A 25,943-nucleotide genomic window follows, 5' to 3' on the forward strand; every position below is an offset into this window, starting at 1 on the left:
CTGGTGAACAAGGTAAACACACCATATGGCCACAGCAGGAGAAGGTTTTTAGTACCGGTAGGGTGTTCACCTGGTGAACAAGGTAAACACACCATATGACCACAGCAGGAGAAGGTTTTTAGTACCGGTAGGGTGTTCACCTGGTGAACAAGGTAAACACACCATATGGCCACAGCAGGAGAAGGTTTTTAGTACCGGTAGGGCGTTCACCTGGTGAACAAGGTAAACACACCATATGGCCACAGCAGGAGAAGGTTTTTAGTACCGGTAGGGTGTTCACCTGGTGAACAAGGTAAACACACCATATCACCACAGCAGGAGGTCGTTTTTAGTACCGGTAGGGCGTTCACCTGGTGAACAAGGTAAACACACCATATCACCACAGCAGGAGGTCGTTTTTAATACCGGTAGGGCATTCACCTGGTGAACAAGGTAAACACACCATATCACCACAGCAGGAGGTCGTTTTTAATACCGGTAGGGTGTTCACCTGGTGAACAAGGTAAACACACCATATCACCACAGCAGGAGAAGGTTTTTAATACCGGTAGGGCATTCACCTGGTGAACAAAGTAAACACACCATATCACCACAGCAGGAGGTCGCTTTTAATACCGGTAGGGTGTTCACCTGGTGAACAAGGTAAACACACCATATCACCACAGCAGGAGGTGGTTTTTTATACCGGTAGGGCGTTCAACTGGTGGACCAGGTAAACACACCATATGACCACAGCAGGAGAAGGTTTGTAATACCGGTAGGGTGTTCCCCTGGTGAACCAGGTAAACACACCATATCACTACAGCAGGACAAGGTTTTTAATACCGGTAGGGCGTTCAACTGGTGAACCAGGTAAACACACCATATGACAACAGCAGGAGAAGGTTTTTAATACCGGTAGGGCGTTCACCTGGTGAACAAGGTAAACACACCATATCACCACAGCAATAGGTGGTTTTAATACCGGTAGGGGGTTCAACTGGTGAACAAGGTAAACACACCATAGGACCACAGCAGCAGAAGGTTTTTAATACCGGTAGGGCGTTCAGCTGGTGAACCAGGTAAACACACCATATGACCACAGCAGAAGGAGGTTTTTAATACCGGTAGGGCGTTCAGCTGGTAATCAAGGTAAACACACCATATGACCACAGCAGGAGAAGGTTTTTAATACCGGTAGGGTGTTCACCTGGTGAACAAGGTAAACACACCATATCACCACAGCAGGAGGTGGTTTTTAATACCGGTAGGGCGTTCACCTGGTGAACCAGGTAAACACACCATATGACCACAGCAGGAGAAGGTTTGTAATACCGGTAGGGTGTTCCCCTGGTGAACCAGGTAAACACACCGTATCACCACAGCAGGACAAGGTTTTTAATACCGGTAGGGCGTTCACCTGGTGAACAAGGTAAACACACCATACGACCACAGCAGGAGAAGGTTTTTAATACCGGTAGGGTGTTCACCTGGTGAACCAGGTAAACACACCATATCACCACAGCAGGAGAAGGTCTTTAATACCGGTAGGGTGTTCACCTGGTGAACAAGGTAAACACACCATATGACAACAGCAGGAGAAGGTTTTTAATACCGGTAGGGCGTTCAACTGGTGAACAAGGTAAACACACCATACGACCACAGCAGGAGAAGGTTTTTAATACCATCGCGGGGTTCACCTGGTGAACAAGGTAAACACACCATATGACCACAGCAGGAGAAGGTTTTTAATACCGGTAGGGCGTTCAGCTGGTGAACAAGGTAAACACACACTATGACCACAGCAGGAGAAGGTTTTTAGTACCGGTAGGGGGTTCAACTGGTGAACAAGGTAAACACACCATAGGACCAAAGCAGCAGAAGGTTTTTAATACCGGTAGGGCGTTCAGCTGGTGATCAAGGTAAACACACCATATGACCACAGCAGAAGAAGGTTTGTAATACCGGTAGGGTGTTCACCTGGTGAACAAGGTAAACACACCATATGACCACAGCAGGACAAGGTTTTTAATACCGGTAGGGCGTTCAACTGGTGACCCAGGTAAACACACCATATGACCTTAGCAGGAGGTCGTTTTTAATACCGGTAGGGTGTTCACCTGGTGAACAAGGTAAACACACCATACGACCACAGCAGGAGAAGGTTTTTAATACCGGCGCGGGGTTCACCTGGTGAACAAGGTAAACACACCATATGACCACAGCAGTAGGTGGTTTTTAATACCGGTAGGGCGTTCAACTGGTGAACAAGGTAAACACACCATATGACCACAGCAGGAGAAGGTTTTTAATGCCGTTAGGGTGTTCACCTGGTGAACAAGGTAAACACACCATATGACCACAGCAGGAGAAGGTTTTTAATACCGGTAGGGTGTTCACCTGGTGAACAAGGTAAACACACCATATGACAACAGCAGGAGAAGGTTTTTAATACCGGTAGGGTGTTCACCTGGTGAACAAGGTAAACACACCATATGACCACAGCAGGAGAAGGTTTTTAATACCGGTAGGGTGTTCACCTGGTGAACAAGTAAACACACCATATCACCACAGCAGAAGGAGGTTTTTAATACCGGTAGGGCGTTCAGCTGGTAATCAAGGTAAACACACCATATCACCACAGCAGGACAAGGTTTTTAATACCGGTAGGGCGTTCAACTGGTGAACCAGGTAAACACACCATATGACCACAGGAGGACAAGGTTTTTAATACCGGTAGGGCGTTCACCTGATGAACAAGGTAAACACACCATATCACCACAGCAGTAGGTGGTTTTTAATACCGGTAGGGCGTTCAACTGGTGAACCAGGTAAACACACCATATGACCACAGCAGGAGAAGGTTTTCAATACCGGTAGGGCGTTCAGCTGGTGATCAAGGTAAACACACCATATGACCACAGCAGGAGAAGGTTTTTAATACCGGTAGGGTGTTCACCTGGTGAACAAGGTAAACACACCATATGACCACAGCAGGAGAAGGTTTTTAATACCGGTAGGGCGTTCACCTGGTGAACATGGTAAACACACCATATGACCACAGCAGAAGGAGGTTTTTAATACCGGTAGGGCGTTCACCTGGTGATCAAGGTAAACACACCATATGACCACAGCAGAAGGAGGTTTTTAATACCGGTAGGGCGTTCAGCTGGTGAACAAGGTAAACACACCATATGACCGCAGCAGGACAAGGTGTTTACCACCGGTAGGTCGTTGAGCTGGTTAACAAGGTAAACACACCATATGACCACAGCAGGAGAAGGTTTGTAATACCGGTAGGGTGTTCCCCTGGTGAACCAGGTAAACACACCGTATCACCACAGCAGGACAAGGTTTTTAATACCGGTAGGGCGTTCACCTGGTGAACCAGGTAAACACACCATATGACCACAGCAGGAGAAGGTTTTTAATACTGGTAGGGCGTTCACCTGGTGAACCAGGTAAACACACCATATGACCACAGCAGGAGAAGGTTTTTAATACTGGTAGGGCGTTCACCTGGTGAACCAGGTAAACACACCATATGACCACAGCAGGAGAAGGTTTTTAATACCGGTAGGGCGTTCACCTGGTGAACCAGGTAAACACACCATATGACCACAGCAGGAGAAGGTTTTTAATACTGGTAGGGCGTTCACCTGGTGAACCAGGTAAACACACCATATGACCACAGCAGGACAAGGTTTTTAATACCGGTAGGGCGTTCACCTGATGAACAAGGTAAACACACCATATCACCACAGCAGTAGGTGGTTTTTTAATACCGGTAGGGCGTTCAACTGGTGAACCAGGTAAACACACCATATGACCACAGCAGGAGAAGGTTTTTAATACCGGTAGGGTGTTCACCTGGTGAACAAGGTAAACACACCATATGACAACAGCAGGAGAAGGTTTTTAATACCGGTAGGGCGTTCACCTGGTGAACAAGGTAAACACACCATACGACCACAGCAGGAGAAGGTTTTTAATACCATCGCGGGGTTCACCTGGTGAACAAGGTAAACACACCATATGACCACAGCAGGAGAAGGTTTTTAATACCGGTAGGGCGTTCAGCTGGTGAACAAGGTAAACACACACTATGACCACAGCAGGAGAAGGTTTTTAGTACCGGTAGGGGGTTCAACTGGTGAACAAGGTAAACACACCATAGGACCAAAGCAGCAGAAGGTTTTTAATACCGGTAGGGCGTTCAGCTGGTGATCAAGGTAAACACACCATATGACCACAGCAGGAGAAGGTTTTTAATACCGGTAGGGTGTTCACCTGGTGAACAAAGTAAACACACCATATCACCACAGCAGGAGGTCGTTTTTAATACCGGTAGGGTGTTCACCTGGTGAACAAGGTAAACACACCATATGACAACAGCAGGAGAAGGTTTTTAATACCGGTAGGGCGTTCACCTGGTGAACAAGGTAAACACACCATATCACCACAGCAGGAGAAGGTTTGTAATACCGGTAGGGTGTTCACCTGGTGAACAAGGTAAACACACCATATGACCACAGCAGGACAAGGTTTTTAATACCGGTAGGGCGTTCAACTGGTGAACCAGGTAAACACACCATATGACCACAGCAGGAGGTCGTTTTTAATACCGGTAGGGTGTTCACCTGGTGAACAAGGTAAACACACCATATCACCACAGCAGGAGGTGGTTTTTAATACCGGTAGGGCGTTCAACTGGTGAACCAGGTAAACACACCATATGACCACAGCAGGAGAAGGTTTTTAATACTGGTAGGGTGTTCCCCTGGTGAACCAGGTAAACACACCATATGACCACAGCAGTAGGTGGTTTTTAATACCGGTAGGGCGTTCACCTGGTGAACAAGGTAAACACACCATATGACCACAGCAGGAGAAGGTTTTTAATGCCGTTAGGGTGTTACCTGGTGAACAAGGTAAACACACCATATGACCACAGCAGGAGAAGGTTTTTAATACCGGTAGGGCGTTCACCTGGTGAACAAGGTAAACACACCATATCACCACAGCAGGAGGTGGTTTTTAATACCGGTAGGGCGTTCAACTGGTGAACAAGGTAAACACACCATATCACCACAGCAGTAGGTGGTTTTTAATACCGGTAGGGCGTTCAACTGGTGAACCAGGTAAACACACCATATGACCACAGCAGGAGAAGGTTTTCAATACCGGTAGGGCGTTCAGCTGGTGATCAAGGTAAACACACCATATGACCACAGCAGGAGAAGGTTTTTAATACCGGTAGGGTGTTCACCTGGTGAACAAGGTAAACACACCATATGACCACAGCAGGAGAAGGTTTTTAATACCGGTAGGGCGTTCAACTGGTGAACAAGGTAAACACACCATATCACCACAGCAGAAGGAGGTTTTTAATACCGGTAGGGCGTTCACCTGGTGATCAAGGTAAACACACCATATGACCACAGCAGAAGGAGGTTTTTAATACCGGTAGGGCGTTCAGCTGGTGATCAAGGTAAACACACCATATGACCACAGCAGGAGAAGGTTTTTAATACCGGTAGGGTGTTCACCTGGTGAACAAGGTAAACACACCATATCACCACAGCAGGAGGTGGTTTTTAATACCGGTAGGGCGTTCAACTGGTGAACAAGGTAAACACACCATATGACCACAGCAGGAGAAGGTTTGTAATACCGGTAGGGTGTTCCCCTGGTGAACCAGGTAAACACACCGTATCACCACAGCAGGACAAGGTTTTTAATACCGGTAGGGCGTTCAACTGGTGAACCAGGTAAACACACCATATGACAACAGCAGGAGAAGGTTTTTAATACCGGTAGGTCGTTCACCTGGTGAACAAGGTAAACACACCATATCACCACAGCAGTAGGTGGTTTTAATACCGGTAGGGTGTTCTCCTGGTGAATAAGGTAAACACACCATATGGCCAGAGCAGGAGAAGGTTTTTAATACCGGTAGGGCGTTCACCTGGTGAACAAGGTAAACACACCATATGACCACAGCAGGAGAAGGTTTTAATACCGGTAGGGCGTTCACCTGGTGAACAAGGTAAGCACACCATATCACCACAGCAGGAGGTGGTTTTTAATACCGGTAGGGCGTTCAGCTGGTGAACCAGGTAAACACACCATATGACCACAGCAGGAGAAGGTTTTTAATACCGGTAGGGCGTTCACCTGGTGAACAAGGTAAACACACCATATGACCACAGCAGGAGAAGGTTTTTAATACCGGTAGGGTGTTCACCTGGTGAACAAGGTAAACACACCATATCACCACAGCAGGAGGTGGTTTTTAATACCGGTAGGGCGTTCACCTGGTGAACAAGGTAAACACACCATATGACCACAGCAGTAGGTGGTTTTTAATACCGGTAGAGCGTTCAACTGGTGAACAAGGTAAACACACCATATGACCACAGCAGGAGAAGGTTTTTAGTACCGGTAGGGGGTTCAACTGGTGAACAAGGTAAACACACCATAGGACCACAGCAGAAGGAGGTTTTTAATACCGGTAGGGCGTTCAGCTGGTGATCAAGGTAAACACACCATATGACCACAGCAGGAGGTCGTTTTTAATACCGGTAGGGTGTTCAACTGGTGAACCAGGTAAACACACCATATGACCACAGCAGGAGGTCGTTTTTAATACCGGTAGGGTGTTCAACTGGTGAACCAGGTAAACACACCAAATGACCACAGCAGGAGAAGGTTTGTAATACCGGTAGGGTGTTCCCCTGGTGAACCAGGTAAACACACCGTATCACCACAGCAGGACAAGGTTTTTAATACCGGTAGGGCGTTCAACTGGTGAACCAGGTAAACACACCATATGACAACAGCAGGAGAAGGTTTTTAATACCGGTAGGGCGTTCACCTGGTGAATAAGGTAAACACACCATATGGCCACAGCAGGAGAAGGTTTTTAATACCGGTAGGGCGTTCACCTGGTGAACAAGGTAAACACACCATATGACCACAGCAGGAGAAGGTTTTTAATACCGGTAGGGTGTTCACCTGGTGAACAAGGTAAACACACCACATCACCACAGCAGGAGGTGGTTTTTAATACCGGTAGGGCGTTCAAATGGTGAACCAGGTAAACACACCATATGACCACAGCAGGAGAAGGTTTGTAATACCGGTAGGGTGTTCACCTGGTGAACAAGGTAAACACACCATATCACCACAGCAGGACAAGGTTTTTAATACCGGTAGGGCGTTCAACTGGTGAACCAGGTAAACACACCATATGACCACAGCAGGAGAAGGTTTTTAATACCGGTAGGGCGTTCACCTGGTGAACAAGGTAAACAGACCATACGACCACAGCAGGAGAAGGTTTTTAATACCGGCGCGGGGTTCACCTGGTGAACAAGGTAAACACACCATATGACCACAGCAGTAGGTGGTTTTTAATACCGGTAGGGCGTTCAACTGGTGAACCAGGTAAACACACCATATGACCACAGCAGGACAAGGTTTTTAATACTGGTAGGGTGTTCACCTGGTGAACAAGGTAAACACACCGTATCACCACAGCAGGACAAGGTTTTTAATACCGGTAGGGCGTTCAACTGGTGAACCAGGTAAACACACCATATGACCACAGCAGGAGAAGGTTTTTAATACCGGTAGGGCGTTCACCTGGTGAACAAGGTAAACAGACCATACGACCACAGCAGGAGAAGGTTTTTAATACCGGCGCGGGGTTCACCTGGTGAACAAGGTAAACACACCATATGACCACAGCAGTAGGTGGTTTTTAATACCGGTAGGGCGTTCAACTGGTGAACCAGGTAAACACACCATATGACCACAGCAGGACAAGGTTTTTAATACTGGTAGGGTGTTCACCTGGTGAACAAGGTAAACACACCGTATCACCACAGCAGGACAAGGTTTTTAATACCGGTAGGGCGTTCAACTGGTGAACCAGGTAAACACACCATATGACAACAGCAGGAGAAGGTTTTTAATACCGGTAGGGCGTTCACCTGGTGAACAAGGTAAACACACCGTATCACCACAGCAGTAGGTGGTTTTAATACCGGTAGGGTGTTCACCTGGTGAATAAGGTAAACACACCATATGACCACAGCAGGAGAAGGTTTTTAATACTGGTAGGGCGTTCACCTGGTGAACAAGGTAAACACACCATATGACCACAGCAGGACAAGGTTTTTAATACTGGTAGGGTGTTCACCTGGTGAACCAGGTAAACACACCATATGACAACAGCAGGACAAGGTTTTTAATACCGGTAGGGCGTTCACCTGGTGAACCAGGTAAACACACCATATGACCACAGCAGGAGAAGGTTTGTAATACCGGTAGGGCGTTCACCTGGTGAACAAGGTAAACACACCATATGACCACAGCAGGACAAGGTTTTTAATACCGGTAGGGCGTTCACCTGGTGAACAAGGTAAACACACCATATGACCACAGCAGGACAAGGTTTTTAATACCGGTAGGGCGTTCACCTGGTGAACAAGGTAAACACACCATATGACCACAGCAGGACAAGGTTTTTAATACCGGTAGGGCGTTCACCTGGTGAACAAGGTAAACACACCATACGACCACAGCAGGAGGAGGTTTTTAATACCGGCGCGGGGTTCACCTGGTGAACAAGGTAAACAAACCATATGACCACAGCAGTAGGTGGTTTTTAATACCGGTAGGGCGTTCACCTGGTGAACAAGGTAAACACACCATATGACCACAGCAGAAGGAGGTTTTTAATACCGGTAGGGCGTTCAGCTGGTGATCAAGGTAAACACACCATATGACCACAGCAGAAGGAGGTTTTTAATACCGGTAGGGCGTTCAGCTGGTGATCAAGGTAAACACACCATATGACCACAGCAGGAGAAGGTTTTTAATACCGGTAGGGCGTTCACCTGGTGAACAAAGTAAACACACCATATCACCACAGCAGGAGGTCGTTTTTAATACCGGTAGGGTGTTCACCTGGTGAACAAGGTAAACACACCATATCACCACAGCAGGAGGTGGTTTTTAATACCGGTAGGGCGTTCAACTGGTGAACCAGGTAAACACACCATATGACCACAGCAGGAGAAGGTTTGTAATACCGGTAGGGTGTTCACCTGGTGAACAAGGTAAACACACCATATCACCACAGCAGGACAAGGTTTTTAATACCGGTAGGGCGTTCAACTGGTGAACCAGGTAAACACACCATATGACCACAGCAGGAGGTCGTTTTTAATACCGGTAGGGTGTTCACCTGGTGAACAAGGTAAACACACCATATCACCACAGCAGGAGGTGGTTTTTAATACCGGTAGGGCGTTCAACTGGTGAACCAGGTAAACACACCATATGACCACAGCAGGAGAAGGTTTGTAATACCGGTAGGGTGTTCACCTGGTGAACCAGGTAAACACACCGTATCACCACAGCAGGACAAGGTTTTTAATACTGGTAGGGCGTTCACCTGGTGAACCAGGTAAACACACCGTATCACCACAGCAGGACAAGGTTTTTAATACTGGTAGGGCGTTCACCTGGTGAACAAGGTAAACACACCATATCACCACAGCAGTAGGTGGTTTTTTAATACCGGTAGGGCGTTCAACTGGTGAACCAGGTAAACACACCATATGACCACAGCAGGAGAAGGTTTTCAATACCGGTAGGGTGTTCAGCTGGTGATCAAGGTAAACACACCATATGACCACAGCAGGAGAAGGTTTTTAATACCGGTAGGGCGTTCACCTGGTGAACAAGGTAAACACACCATATGACCACAGCAGGAGAAGGTTTTTAATACCGGTAGGGCGTTCACCTGGTGAACAAGGTAAACACACCATACGACCACAGCAGGAGAAGGTTTTTAATACCATCGCGGGGTTCACCTGGTGAACAAGGTAAACACACCATATGACCACAGCAGTAGGTGGTTTTTAATACCGGTAGGGCGTTCAACTGGTGAACAAGGTAAACACACCATATGACCACAGCAGGAGAAGGTTTTTAATACCGGTACGGTGTTCACCTGGTGAACAAGGTAAACACACCATATGACAACAGAAGGAGGAGGTTTTTAATACCGGTAGGGCATTCAGCTGGTGAACAAGGTAAACACACACTATGACCACAGCAGGAGAAGGTTTTTAGTACCGGTAGGGGGTTCAGCTGGTGAACCAGGTAAACACACCATATGACCACAGCAGAAGGAGGTTTTTAATACCGGTAGGGCGTTCAGCTGGTGAACAAGGTAAACACACCATATGACCACAGCAGAAGGAGGTTTTTAATACCGGTAGGGCGTTCAGCTGGTGATCAAGGTAAACACACCATATGACCACAGCAGAAGGAGGTTTTTAATACCGGTAGGGCGTTCAGCTGGTGAACCAGGTAAACACACCATATGACCACAGCAGAAGGAGGTTTTTAATACCGGTAGGGCGTTCAGCTGGTGATCAAGGTAAACACACCATATGACCACAGCAGAAGGAGGTTTTTAATACCGGTAGGGCGTTCACCTGGTGATCAAGGTAAACACACCATATGACCACAGCAGAAGGAGGTTTTTAATACCGTTAGGGCGTTCAGCTGGTGAACAAGGTAAACACACCATATGACCGCAGCAGGACAAGGTGTTTACTACCGGTAGGTCGTTGAGCTGGTTAACAAGGTAAACACATCACATGACAGCAGCAGGAGAAGGTTTTTAATACCGGTAGGGCGTTCACCTGGTGAACAAGGTAAACACACCATATGACAACAGTAGGAGAAGGTAGTAGGTGAACCGAGAATGTTTTCTTTCTGGAATACATTTCATTACCATCTTTTTCCTTATTTATTTGTGGTGAACATTGCATATGTTGAGAGAGGTTGCCATGGTCATTGTGTATCATTCAGGTGGACATTTTTTTGTGAGTGTGTAGGGTTTTTTACGCTGATATTTATTGTATGGATTATTGTTATTTTTTTGCGTTAATGCTGCATTTATCCGTTTCTGCTGTTTTAGTGCTCTCTCTGCTCTTCTTCTCATCGCTGTTTGGATTTTGAGCTCTTCCTTCATGTCCTCCTAACTGGCTCCTGGCTGACTTGCCCCTGGCTGAATGGCCCGTGCATCACTGGCCCTCGATCCACTGGCTCCTGCATCACTGCTTCCTGCATCAGTGGCCCTTGATCCACTGGCCCGTGCATCACTGGCCCTTGAGCCACTGGCCTGTGCATGACTGGCCCTTGATCCACTGGCCCCTGCATCATCGTCTTTAGGTTTGTTGACTACATGCACACTGTGTCCTGGTATATCCCTCTCATTCACTTCATAATTGACACAATGCGTGCCCTCTCGTCCCTCAATTTCTCCCTCAATCTCTGCAATAACAATAAGGCGTTTGTTATTAAGAAATATTGTGTGTTCACATTTGTTATACCAAAGTTTGTTGTTTGTTGACCACAATAGGTGTGATCACTGGCCATTGCAGTAACCATTGCTGGCAGGATTCTCAGTGAAGGGGCTTTCCTCCTCTATGCACAAATACGGTGGGCATAGTGTCAGCCCTCAACTTCATTTGGCTTTTTTTGTGGCAATGAATTGGTCCTCTTCAAAATGCGCCTGGAGAGAGGCATGCCAATTCAGTGCCCACCCATATTCCAGACATCCCCCTTAATTGTCAGTTGGAATTACATTGTGCTGTCCGTTTCAAAGCGTAAAACCCTTTGTTGACCACAAGTAGCTTGTCTGTTTCACCTGTGTAAACACAACTTACATGACACAGTTTTCTGTTGTTGCAATGTCTTTTGATTGTCAGGTTGCTTCTGCTGACCATTGCCAACCATTTCTTCCTCCTGTCCATATCCTTTGGGAAGCCACACATCTGCACTCCTTTCTCAGACCGATTGGTGCATCCAAATGCCGCACTGCCAACCATGGTATGACAGTTGATCTATAAAATGTTGTACGTAGCCATTGCTGTCAGTCGTCAGACAACAGTGCAGACCACAGAGAGCGGAGGACAACCTCTTCCTATCCACTCATGTCTCCTTGACTTAGATAAGCTGAGATGCCAGAGGTCATAACAAGACCAGGAAAACAAATCCTCACAGAAAATGGTGTAATGATATAGCTGATATAGTTTTGTTCTCTTATGAATACCAATACCAGTGGTGTTGGAATGTTCTTTTCAACTTTGGGTGTTTGACACCCTTTCTTTTTTTGGTAGGCCTCGCTGTGCTGAGTACTTATAGAAGATCCAGCATTCATGAGAGATGTGGTGCCCCTGTGCATCCCAGCCAATTGGCCTTGCAGTGAGAGTGCACTGGCAGTTGGCAGTGTATGGGCATGTAGCCTGGTGTGCCTTTAATGAAGCTGATTTGTATTGCTTTTTTACAGTTTCATTTCCCCACAGTATCCCTCTTTTATTCTTTAGGCTATGGTGGTAACAGGGAGGAATTATTAGTTAGTCACACCTGGTAAGGTGTGCCCAGTACACGGAGACCTACCCTTCCTGTACTCACACTCAGTTTTGCCTTGTCATCATGTTTACATTGCCATACCATTAAATACATTCCTATATTTATTGGAAACCTAACTTTGTGTCAGCCTCCCAGCCTCCCTCCCTGGCTCACCAGCCAGGCTGTAACAGATTACCATTGTTTTCTTGAATGCAGTTTATTGCCTTGTATTTTTTGCACTGCTGATCAAACCTGCTTATTTACAGTGAGCAGTTGGTATTCACTGATTTTTATTCGTCATTATGCATGCTTACATTGTATGTGAAAGTCAGTGTAAGGGCTGCTATAGCTATCCTGATAAACTAAATAAAAGAGAAGAGCCTTATGGCTGACATGTGTTCCACTTATCTGTTTGGTCCAAGAGTGATTCTTCCTTTGCGTTTTAAATATTTATTTAAAACTTGCTTAAAGACATACATTAAAATAATGAATTGCATCCATGAAATAATAACTTTTATCCTGACCTAATACACGTATGCACAAAGCACAAATACACGTAGGCTATACTCGTATACAAGTAGGCTATGCACAAATACACGTAGGCTATGCACGGTCCGAAAACCGTGTGCCTCCACTCTTCCATCTAGGCAACAAGCCCTCCCCTTACTTCCTCTTCCGGAGCAAGTTAACCCAGGAACACCCTTCTCCAGTTCTTAAAGTGACATGCACCTATCTAAGACTACACAGCAAACTTAATACATAAAGAAAGCAGTTACCGAAAGTATACGATGTGTAAAAAATAAGTATTTAAACTAATTATTCAAATTACTAATTAAAAAATTAATTATTAACCATTAGGAGACATTTGGCTCCTACATTACTGGCCCCTAATTGTTCTGATAATGCTAAAGCCTAGAACAATTACCACATCCATAACAAATTCCATATCAAATTACATCAATACATAAAATGAACAGGCATTTGTATTATCAAACCAAACATCTGATGTTACAAAATATGAAAAAAAGTGCTTGGTAAGCACACAGTCCAATTTTGCTAGTCAGCTTGACAGGTCCATTTTCTGAAAGAAAAAAGAGAAAGAGAGAGAGAAAGAGAGAGAGAGAGAGAGAGAGAGAGAGAGAGAGAGAGAGAGAGAGAGAGAGAGAGAGAGAGAGAGAGAGAGAGAGAGAGAGAGAGAGAGAGAGAGAGAGAGAGAGAGAGAGAGCCAGAGGTTTCCAGCACATGGCTCATTGTGGGGGCTCAGTCTTTACCACCTGCCCATTCAGATTCCATGAGGAGACAGATCTTTGTGATGGGTCTGTCCAAGATGTTGGCCTTTGTCTTGATGCGAACTCTGCGAACAAGCCCCTTCTTGTCTGGAATTGCCTCAATGACTTTTCCCATAATCCAGGAATTTCTTTTGAGCACATTCATCCACCAGAAGAACCACGTCTTCTTCTGCAAAGTTTCTTGATGCCGTGGACCATCGTTGCCACTCCTGGAGTTGAAATAGGTACTCTTTAATCCATCTCTTCCAAAACAAATCTGACATATATTGCACCTGCCTCCATTTACGCCGTGAGTAGAGATCATCCTTGTCGAATAATCCTGGTGGTAATGATGGTTTCACCTTCAGCAGCAGGAGATAATTGGGCGTCAGTGCCTCCAAGTGATTTGGGTCACTGGATGCCTTTGTGATAGGTCGGCTGTTGATGATCGACTCAACCTCACATAAGACTGTGTGAAGGCTTTCTTCATCAAGGACTTGTTAGCTCACAGTGGAATTCAGTACCTTTCTAACTGATCTTATTAACCGCTCCCACACTCCACCATGATGAGAAGCTGTGGGAGGATTGAATGTCCATTTAATCCCATATTGATGAAACAAATGCAGAAATTTGGTGGTGTTCCAGTCAGCAATGGCTGCCTTCAGCTCACGATTGGCCCCAACAAAGTTCGTCCCATTATCTGAACGAATCTCTTTCACTTGTCCTCTCCCTGCTATGAAGCGCCGGACTACGTTTATGCACGAGTCTGTGTCCAATGATGAGGCAAGCTCAATGTGAACTGCGCGAACAGCTAAACAAGTGAATATAACACAATATCTCTTTGTGAGGCTTCTTCCACGTTTCACCTCAAATGGCCCGAAATAGTCCACCCCAACTCTGGTGAAGGGTGGATCATCTGGTATCAACCGATCTCGAGGAAGATCAGCCATTAGTTGTTTCCCAACTGTTCCATGTAAGCGACGGCATGTAACACACTTTGAGAGAACCTTTCGAATGGCTGTGTTGGCACTAGGGATCCAAAATCTCTGCCGCAGTTCGGAGAGCATATGATTGCGGCCTCCATGTCCAGTTTCGTCATGGATCTGTCGTAGAACTACATCAACAATGGGAAAGTCTCTAGACAGAATGATAGGCTGCTTACAACTTTCTGGCATAGCCGCTCGACATAGCCTTCCACCAACTCGCAACAGACCATCTTGAAACACAGGGTTCAGCTTATACAAGTGGCTACTGCGCTTCACATTATGTCCCTTGAATAGAGTTAAAATCTCATCGGAGAACTTCTCTTTCTGACAGAATTTGATCACGTCGAGCTCTGCTTCGTTGAAGTCTTCCACTGAAATGCATGTATGCTTGAAGCTTGCTTTAAAACGATCAATAACCCTATGGATCAGCTGGACCTGTTGACCATTGGCTGCATGCAGCTCTTTACATTTTCGACAGAGCCCCAAAAGTAAAGCTTTGAATTCCAAGAACCAGGCCACACTTAATCTCAGCTTCATCCACGATGAGAAATGGTTAATCAGTCTCTTGAATGGAGTCATATTTTCTTCCACCTTTATGGAATTTACCTTGACTCTTTTGATCTCAGGATCATCTGAACTGATTTCTGTATGACTCACTGGAATCCTTGGCCAGTACTCAACTGGATCGCAGAGGAAATCCGGACCGGACATCCAAGCTTTGTTCTTCATGAATTCTTCCACCTTTTGCCCTCTTGAGGCGCAGTCGGCTGGATTCTTATCAGTGGTGACGTGTCTCCCCTGTTCTACTTCAGAGCCTTTCAGAATAGCTGAAACTCTGTTCGCGACGAATGTACGGAAACGCGTGGTCTTATTCTGGATATACCTGAGTACCACTTTACTGTCAGTCCAAAGGATTGACCCTGCAAGATCCAGTTGTAGCTCTCTTCTCAAAACACCATCCATTTTCACAGCTACTGTCGCTGCAGTCAGCTCCATACGGGGAATGGTAGGTTGCTTGAGAGGCGCCACTCTGGTTTTGCCCATCATAAATGCACAATGCATGTTGTTATCCAAGTTCCGCAACAAAAGGTAACCCATATGCGTCTTCAATTGCATCAGCAAAGTGATGTAATTGCGCAAATGCATGAACTCCAAAACTCTCAGGTTTAAGACATCTTGGAACTGAGACGTGTTCCAAAGCTGGAAGGCCAGCTAACCAGTCAGACCACTGCTTCTTAATGTGTTCAGGTAGGTCGTCATCCCATTCGATCTTCAGTCTGCATAAGTCTTGCAGAATAGTCTTTGCTGGCAAAACCACTGGTGCCAGAATGCCTAATGGATCGTAGACTGAACCAACAATGGAAAGCAGTCCTCTTCTGGTAAAAGGGCGATCTCTGATGGTGATCTTAAACTTAAATGTGTCTGACTCAACACACCAGATGAGACCAAGGGCTCTTTCCAGAGGAAGTTGATCCTGGTCCAGATCTAAGTTCTTCATCGCTCCTGCCAGTTGAGACTTTGGAATGGTGTCGAGTACCTTCCGGTTGTTGCTTACCCATTTGTTGAGACGAAAACCCCCTTTGGCACAGATTTTGATCAGATCCTGACACATTGATATGGCTGCTTCATCTGTAGCAACGGATATCAGGCAGTCATCCACGTAGAAATTCTGCAACACTGTCTCTACCGCTTCAGCTTTGAACTGCCCACTCTGGTCTTCAGCACACTTTCTCAGCGCAAAACAGGCACAGCTAGGCAAAGACATAGCCCCAAACAAGTGTACAGTCATTTTGTGCTCAGTCAGGGTTTGGTTATAGTCACCATATGTCGACCAAAGGAATCTGAGTAAATCAGAGTCGTCGTCAGGCACTCTAACCTGGTGGAACATTGCTTCCATATCCGCCATGATTGCAACGGGTTCTTGTCTGAATCGGATTACAACGCAAATTAGACTACTGGTCAGGTCTGGACCTTGAAGAAACTGCTCATTCAAGGATGTACCCTGATAGGATGCAGCGCAGTCGAACACAACTCTTAGTTTCTGTTTCACTGGATGGTATACTGCATGGTAAGGTATATACCACATTTTCCCTTCCGTGTGTGTCAATTTTTCGTTGGACAACTGCACTGCATAGCCCTTTTGAATAAGCTGTTCCATGAAATCTGTGTATTCCTGTTGAAAGCAGGCATTCCTGATGAACTTACGCTGTAAGTTGTGTGCTCGCTGTTCAGCTATCTTGCGATTATTTGGCATGTTGACCATTTTGCTCTTTAGCGGTAAACATATGGTGTAATGACCATCCACCAGTTTAGCCGACTCCATGACCATGTCCATGAACTGATGATCTTCTCTAGACATTTCTACTTCATCATGTTTTCCTCCCTCAGGGAACTCCATCTTGAACTGTTGAAGCCACGGGTTCTCTAAACCGGCCACAGATATACGATTCACCGCTGTCTTCATCAGTTTTCTCATATCTGCATGACTGCAGAGTTCCCTTAAGGGCCCATTTACGGTCCAACCTAGTTTGGTTCTTACAGCGTATGGTCCATTGCCAACACTGCTCACCACTTCCCACGGCTCAATAGCTTTGGGTACATTTGCTCCAATGAGCAGTCCAATGTCGGCCTCAATTTGAAGGAGATAGATTTCTTTGAGGTAAGACAACCTTTCAAGATCCTTCTGCTGGGGTATGTTTTCTTTACCTACAGGTATTGACCTTTGCGTGAAGACATCTGGAAGTTCAAGGAACTCGCCGCCTAACAAACTGCTGACCTCCAAGCCAGACACCACGTAAGTGCATACAGGTTTCTCTTCGTTCATGGTTCTTAGCAGTATGTCAGTCTTCCTTCCACTGAGCTTTAACTTATCCATCAATGCCTTCGTACAGAACGTGGCAGAGCTCCCTGGGTCCAGAAAAGCATAAGTCTGCACCAACACACTTCCCTTCTTGGCTTTGACTTGGACAGGAACTATTGCGAGTGTGCAGTCATCTTCTCCAGCCCCAGTAAACTCATAACCATCAGACTCTGCACAGACAAATGCACTCAAAACTGTTTGACCTTCACAGTTATCAGTCCTCCTCTTTGGCTCAGCAACCGTGTCCTTTTTCTTAATGTGCAGCAGTGTGGGATGAGCTAAGTAACACACCTGACAGCTCACCTTTACTTTACAGGTTTTGCTCATGTGACCATGCTTCAAGCAGCTAAAACACAGTCCTTTGCCTCTCAAAAATTCCAACTTGTCTTTGTGTGGCTTGTCTTTTAGTTTACTACATGACTCTATGGTGTGTTCACCCTTACAGAAGAGACATGTCCTTGTCGTAGGTGTGATGGGATTCATGTGTTCTGTTTGCAGTGCATCTTTCGTTTGACGATCCAATGGTATAGCGCTTGTGGTGAATGACTTCTTGCTTCCACTTCTTTTCTGTGCTCTATGATCACCTTGTTTAGTTGTGGATCATTTAGCAGTTGCGCCGTCCTTTATATCGCCAAAGATTGGATGAAGTGCAATTTTGGCCTGTTTGTTTATGAACTCAACCAGATCTTTAAACCCGACTCTCTTGTCGCATTGCTCTTGTACACTACACACAACAGCTCTCCACCTTTCAAATAGCTTGTATGGAAGCTTTGCTACGATAGCCTTTAAGTTCACAACATTACCCAGTTCTTCCATGTAACTAACTTCAGTCATGGTATTACAGCATGCCGTTAGAAAGAGTGAAAATGCATTTAAAGCTTCTCCATCCTCTGGCTTGATAGGTGTCCAGCTCAAGACCTTGTTCATGTAGGCTACAGCAATCTTGTAATCATTCCCAAAATGCTCTTTGAGCAGCTGTTTAGCCCTGCAATAACCTACATCTGACTTCATATGAAGACAACTTTTTATCAACTCTTTAGGTGGACCAATAGTGAACTGCTCTAAGAAGTAGAGACAGTCCTTATAGCTTTCAGTGCGGGATTCTACTCCATGCTCAAAGGCTATTACAAAAAGATTGTAGTCTAAAGGATCACTGCTGAAGATAGGGATGTCTAACGGTGGCAAGGTCATAATCTTTTGCTGCTTCACCATCAACTCTGTAATGCTATTCTGGCGTGTCATGACACTGAAGAGCATTTCTACTGCATGATCATCTGCAATAAAGTTACTAGACTGACCTACACCAGTGGGCTGGGGACAAAGTGGCCTGAATTCTTCACCTCCGTTTTCTGTGTTGAAGATTGGCTCTGCATGTGTTGGTAGAACGCCAGATTCAATAGTCATATGACATGTATGACTTACTTGGGATAAGCGCTCAGTTTCAAAATTTTCTAATACTGTGATTTTAGCGTCAGATGCAGCAATAGCAGTTTGTAGTTCTAATGCTGCCCTTTTTGCCTTCAACTCAGCTTCCTGACGTTCAAGATCTTGCTTCTGCTTGAGAGCGGCAGCCTTTGCAAGTAATGTGGCTCTCTCTACCTCAGCCTTGAGGCGCGCTGAGGAAGCACTGGAGGACGCCTTGCTTCCGATGTCTGACCCACAGCTTCTACTCTTAATGCTCGAAGCAACGGACGCCATTGATACGCTGTCTGTAGGCTTTACCTCGGCATCACAGCGTCTAGCATGCTCTACCCGCTCCTCGACTGCCTTTAGTCACGTTTCCACTTCTTGTATAAATCCTTTTATGCGACTTATTTTAGACTCATATGAATTTTGATCTTCAGAGAACTGGTCGTCATGGATTAATTGTTTTATATTATCATTTAGCTTGTTGATTTCCCCAAGCGAATCCTGATAAACCAAACGTAATTTCTTTTTCACTGCATTGACGTTAGCATCATCTTCCATTAGCCGCTCAAGCTCATTTGCCTGGTTGGTTAGCTGACCTAGCTTAGCTCTTCTAGACTGTGTTAACCTATGCAGTTTGTTCTCGACAGCCTTTTCCATCATTTTCGCATTCCTCTTTTGACGAGGTAGCTCCTCAAACCCTTCTTCCATATTTCCACGTTACTTTGAAACTGTGCTGCCTTTCTTTTTACCGTCGCTCACCAGTACTCGGGTAATCCTCGTCAGCGAGTTTCCTTACTGTCCAGAATGCCTTGAATCCGTCTCAATCTTCCTTTTCCACTTGGAGCAAGAGGGTTTTTCTGACAAAGATATAAGGACTGCTATAGCTATCCTGATAAACTAAATAAAAGAGAAGAGCCTCATGGCTGACGCGTGTGCCACTTGTCTGTTTGGTCCAAGAATGATTCTTCCTTTGCGTTTTAAGTATTTATTTAAAACTTGCTTGAAGACATACACTGAAATAATGAAATGCATCCATGAAATAATAACTTTTATCCTGACCTAATACACGTATACACAAAGCACAAATACACGTAGGCTATGCACGGTCAGAAAACCGTGTGCCTCTACTCTTCCATCTAGGCAACTCGCCCTCCCCTTACTTCCTCTTCCGGAGCGCGTTAACCCAGGAACACCCTTCTCCAGTTCTTAAAGTGACATGCACCTATCTAAGACTACACAGCAAACTTAATACATAAAGAACGCAGTTACCTAAAGTATACGATGTGTAAAAAATAAGTATTTAACTAATTATTCAAATTACTAATTAAAACATTAATTATTAACCATTAGGAGACATTTGGCTCCTACAGTCAGGGATCATATCAGGATGATATCAGGGATGTGTGGTGGAGCGAGGGTTTCCACCTTTGTCTCATCAAAAAACTGGACACCTCGCTAACACGTTCCAACATCAAATGTTTGACAGATCTTTGACAATGCAGGTAAGTGATGTACAATGCAAATAAATCGAACCCAATAACATAGCTGATGGGTAGTGTATGTCTAAAACCGTTGATATTAACAACGGTAATGTAAAGGGAGGTTGATTGATGGTTAAAATAAAGCCCACTACTACAGGAAACTTAGTTATGTAATGTGTGCTAACATAGTGTATTCTAATATGAACGAAGGAACGCTTTCCCTCAAAAAGATAAATCTGATAATAAAGCAGCAAGCGGCGATTCATGGGGTCCAAGCAGTATTGCACCTGACAATTTTGCAGGCGGGCATTTGGCAGGAATGGGTGTGTTAGATTCGGGAGCTTTCAATTAATCAGATGAGAAAATAATTTCTCAGAAATTCCATATGGAATCCGACATATGACCTGTGATGTTCAGTATTAGGGGAATACACCTTTAAGGACACAGGGAATTATGGGATGTAAACAGAGCAGCCACGGGAGCGGGAAGGTAGACGAGGGTCAGTCGAATTATGTGCACGTTATGCATGGAGCGAAATAAACATGCCGAAGTTCCACGGCTAATTCAGAAACGGTGTTATCTGTGAGAGTGAAAAGTAGGTCATTACATGACCCAAAACGTAAATGTGCTTATTGTAGCGCCCCCATGTGTCTGATATGTTTCATATTTGGTACATGGCTTCTATTTGCTACAAAGAGTAAGATTGTCATGTTTCATGAAGATCGGCCATTCACACTAGCAAATATTAGCTACTGAATTTTGATTGGCTCTTTGGCGGCCATTTTGGTAATACAGCCAATCGGCATTTTGGGCAATGTAGCCAAATGGGTCCAAGTGTAAGTATACCAAATTTCCAATTTTTAGCTTGAGCGGTTTTTGAGATATTGACGTGTTAGTTGTAGCGTCCCCTATGGACGAAATTTCATAACATAAGGCGTGCTTCCAAAGAATGTTGCGGTGATTGTGCGTGACAAGTTTCGTTAAGTTTGGACAACCACATCACTAGATATTGGCAATGGAATCACTATGGACCAAACCTTCAATTTTGATTGACATGTAACTTTGCAACGGAAAGACATCAACATTCTTTCGACAACTTTTTATCAGCATTGTGTGGAGATGACGCACACCAAATTTCATGCGAATCGGATGAACAGCCTCAGACTAGCTGATTTTACTTCCACATCCGGGTTTTTTATTAAATGGCGGGAAATTTGGCAGGCGGAAATGGGTGCGAATGGGTGCGTTAGATTCGGGAGCTTCCACGGAATCGGAGGAAAAAAAAGAATTTCTCAAAAATTCCATACACAGCCCGAGATACAAAAACGTAAATGCACTTATGGTGGCGACCTGTGGAAACAATAATAATATTAATTAATAATAATATAAAAAAAATCCTTACATTAGTAAAAAACAATAGGGTTCCCGCAGCTATCGCTGCTTGGACCCCTAATAAGTAATTTATGAAGTTGTCACTCCGCCAGTCCACATATCAAGTTAACATTAAAGGATAAGCAATACACGTAAAAACGGTTAAACGTAAAAATAACGGTTTCATGTATTTAATGTCGCACTCGCTGCAGCGCGGGATTTTTTGGAAGTATTGACGCGTACATGAACCACGTGACGGAGTGGCGGCGAGCTCAGCGAGTGTCGTAACTCTGCTGTGTTCCGCCTTTCTTTCCTTCTTTCCCGCGCAGCTTTATTGACAGCTGATGGTGGCTTATGGTATGAAACAGGCTCGTACTGTTGCATAAAGAATTCGCTTCACGCACTGGATTATTTATGTGCTGTGAATGTGAGTGGGCAGTGGGAGCAGGGGTTAAACAAGTGGTGTGACATTAACCAGTGTGCTTTACATTATCACTGTGTTTATTTCTTTTGTAACAAACAAAAATAGAAACAACAAAATAGTAAGGTAAAAAAGAAAAGGAAAAAGAAAACCTGTTGGACAAAACACCAGAATGAACAAATACAAAAATGCAGGATCACTACTCTCTGTGGGTGTGTTTACAGAAAAGCTATGGGAAAAGAAAAAAGCCTCCCAGTTAATGTCTGTGAATGTTCTCATTCATCCAGGTCATGGTTATCCAAAGGAATTGAATCGGGTGCAACTGGACTTGGTATATATCCGTGAAGATGTTTCACCTCTCATCCAAGAGGCTTCCTCAGTTCGTGCCTTTCTGACTAGACCAAGCTAGTCTGACTGGCTGGTGATGAGACTCAGAATTTGTGTTCGTGCTTGGTCTAGTCAGAAAGGCACGAACTGAGGAAGCCTCTTGGATGAGAGGTGAAACATCTTCACGGATACATACCAAGTCCAGTTGCACCCGATTCAATTCCTTTGGACCTCCCAGTTAAATTCTAAACACCTGCATCTCCCTGTTGGAGTGGATGTAACGTGACAGAATGAATGTCCAGGTCTGGGTAGCTAGTTTCTTAACCCCATGCCTTAAAACTAGCCTGACAGACAGAGGAACATGAACATGCCATAACGTAGGCTAGCTTCTTAACCCCATGCTGTAAAACTAGCCTGACAGACAGGAACATGAACACATCATAACGTAGGCTAGTTTCTTAACTCCATGCTATAAACTAGCCTGACAGGCAGGAACATGAACACGTCATAACGTAGGCTAGCTTCTTAACCCCATGCCTTAAAACTAGCCTGACAGACAGGAACGTGAACACGCCATAACATAGGCTAGGCAATGTGACTTCAGCACATTAATGAAATCCCCATCCTTCACACAAGTTCTATCTGGTACCCACATATAACAAGTATCTTTTGGGTTAAACTGAATAAAGTTGACTCAAAAATAATGAATCAGCAGGAGGATCTCATATGAGGTATCACCATGGGTTTGTCACGAACAGTATTTTAGCATTATCTGCTATATCCATAACAGTGTTTTAGCATTATCTGCTATATCCACAACAGGCTTTCACCAACTATGCTCTGAACAAGTGTAAATATACCAGGTTGAACACTCAGTAAGGCAGTATGTTTGTCAAGTCCCCATCATCAAAATGGTGCTTTAAAAGTTAATATATGAAATTTGGTCCAACTTTGACCTACACCACTTATTTCATGTAGCAGATAACAAGGAGACTGGCTAGGAGAGAAAACACTTCAGCATTACAGTATGAACATTATTAGTGGAACAAGTTACAGATACAACAACATGAGACTGAATTGTTAGAAAGCTTTCAGGAGCCATGCTAAATACATCAGGCTCTCTGTCTGAGACCTTCATTACTACACCGCAGTGCCTGCATGCTGATAAAGACATCATCTTTATTAGGTCTGGGTAGATTAAGATACAATAAACTGATGGACAGAATGTGAAATCAAACCGTTTTTGTAGATGAGTTCAACAGTGAACATGACTAGATCAGACCAAACAAGTTAAATCAAGATGAGCAGTCATGTCAACATGACCGTCAGACTGAATCAGTCTGGTTCACTTGGTTTCTGAGGGGTTGGATCCAGAGGCACCCTCTTCATCATCAGGTGGACAGGCTATGAAGTCAGCCAGCATTGACTCCATCGCTTCATCATCAAGCTGGGACAAGGATAGAGATAGAGAGAAAACTGAAAATGTAGTCTTAGTGAAAACATCTTAAATAATTGGATGGCTGGGGGGAATACAATATTTCCAGACAACTACAAATTAACTCTCTAGCATTATATACAGTTTCACAACCAGTCCAGGGGCTAAATGTATAAAACTGTGTGTATTTACACAGACACATATCCGAAATGCACTACAGAGCGCCACAGGAGGTCGTTCCTGCCTGTGGCCATCAGACTTTACAACTCCTCTCTCAGAGTGTCAGACATTGGGTCAACAGTCACTAGCCTGGCCCTTCCACTTCTTTTACCCTGTCGGCTATTTGTTTCATGCTGCAGTAATACAGTAAAGATAGGGTCTTTTATGTTGGAGCATGGTGCACATATGTTTAAAATTTTTATTATTTCTATTTCTTATTTTATCTTCTATTTCTATTTATTTCTGTTTTTCTTATTTCTATTTTCTCGTTATCTTACATCTTGTTAGCTTTTCTTTACTAGAGCTTTCTTTACTAGTGTCTGTAATAGGATCCAATTTGCCCTCAGGATGAATAAAGCATTCTGATTCTGGTTTCCAGCAAACTCAAGCGTTCTGACGAGGCAGCTTGTATGATCTCTGATTGCTTCATCTTAGCCTTATTGGTGCCGACATGAATAACAATGCTGCTGAATCAGAATCAAAATCAGAATACTTTATTCATCCCCAAGGGGAAATTGGGTTTTGTTTTTTTAAACTGGGATTTGCAAAAAAATACACCTGTTTAATCAGAGCATTCAAAAAGGGTAAAAAGTACACATTCCCTTTACAAAGACACACCACAAAAAAGTGACAATTGACCCATTGCTAAACACCAAAACTCAGAAAACAAACAAACCACACAACCATAAACTACTACTACTACTACTTTCGGCTGCTCCCATTAGGGGTCGCCACAGCGGATCATCCGTTTCCCATTTCTTCCTGTCTTCTGCGTCTTCCTCTGTCACACCAGCCACCTGCATGTCTTCCCTCACCACATCCATAAACCTCCTCTTTGGCCTTCCTCTTCTCCTCTTTCCTGGCAGCTCTATTTCAGCATCCTTCTCCCAATATACCCAGCATCTGTCCTCCACACATGTCCAAGCCATCTCAATCTTGCCTCTCTTGCTTTGTCTCCAAACCGTCCAACCTGAGCGGTCACTCTAATATAATCGTTCCTAATCTTGTCCTTCTTCGTTACTCTCAGTGAAAATCTTAGCATCTTCAACTCTGCCACCTCCAGCTCCTCCTCCTGTCTTTTCATCAGTGCCACTGTCTCCAAACCATACAACATAGCTGGTCTCACTACCATCTTGTAAACCTTCCCTTTAACTCTTGCTGGTACCCTTCTGTCGCAAATCACTTGACACGCTTCTCCACCCACTCCACTCTGCCTGCACTCTCTTCTTCACCTCTCTTCTGCACTCCCCGTTACTTTGGACAGCTGACCCCAAGTATTTAAACTCAAATGCCTTTGTCATCTCCACTCCTTGCATCCTGACCATTCCACTGTCCTCCCTCTCATTCAAGCATAGGTATTCCATCTTGCTCCTACTGACTTTCATTCCTCTTCTCTCCAGTGCATACCTCCACCTCTCCAGGTTCTCCTCAACCTGCACCCTACTCTCGCTACAGATCACAATGTCATCCGTGAACATCACCGTCCATGGAGACTCCTGCCTGATCTTGTCCGTCAACCTGTCCATCACCATTGCAAACAAGAAAGGGCTCAGAGCCGATCCTTGATGTAATCCCACCTCCACCTTGAACCCATCTGTAATTTCAACCACACACCTCACCATTGTCACAATTCCCTCATACATATCCTGCCCCACTCCTACATACTTCTCTGCAACTCCTGACTTCCTCATACAATGCCACACCTCCTCTCTCGGCATCCTGTCGTATGCGTTCTCTAAATCTAC

The 25,943-nt window shown here is 44.8% G+C and overlaps 1 protein-coding gene across 1 annotated transcript in view; it reads right to left on the reverse strand.

Annotated features, from left to right (window-relative positions):
* Positions 1-21,676: 21,676 nt before the first annotated feature.
* Positions 21,677-25,943, reverse strand: part of pelp1 (proline, glutamate and leucine rich protein 1) — a 111,785-nt gene continuing 107,518 nt past the window's right edge. The window contains exon 19 of the mRNA XM_056300047.1: positions 21,677-23,991. Coding sequence (XP_056156022.1) covers positions 23,890-23,991 — 102 coding nt within the window. The 3' untranslated portion in view covers positions 21,677-23,889. The remainder of the gene's footprint in view (positions 23,992-25,943) is intronic.

This window comes from Lampris incognitus, chromosome 20 (genome assembly GCF_029633865.1).
Source record: "Lampris incognitus isolate fLamInc1 chromosome 20, fLamInc1.hap2, whole genome shotgun sequence".
Lineage (NCBI taxonomy): Eukaryota > Metazoa > Chordata > Actinopteri > Lampriformes > Lampridae > Lampris > Lampris incognitus.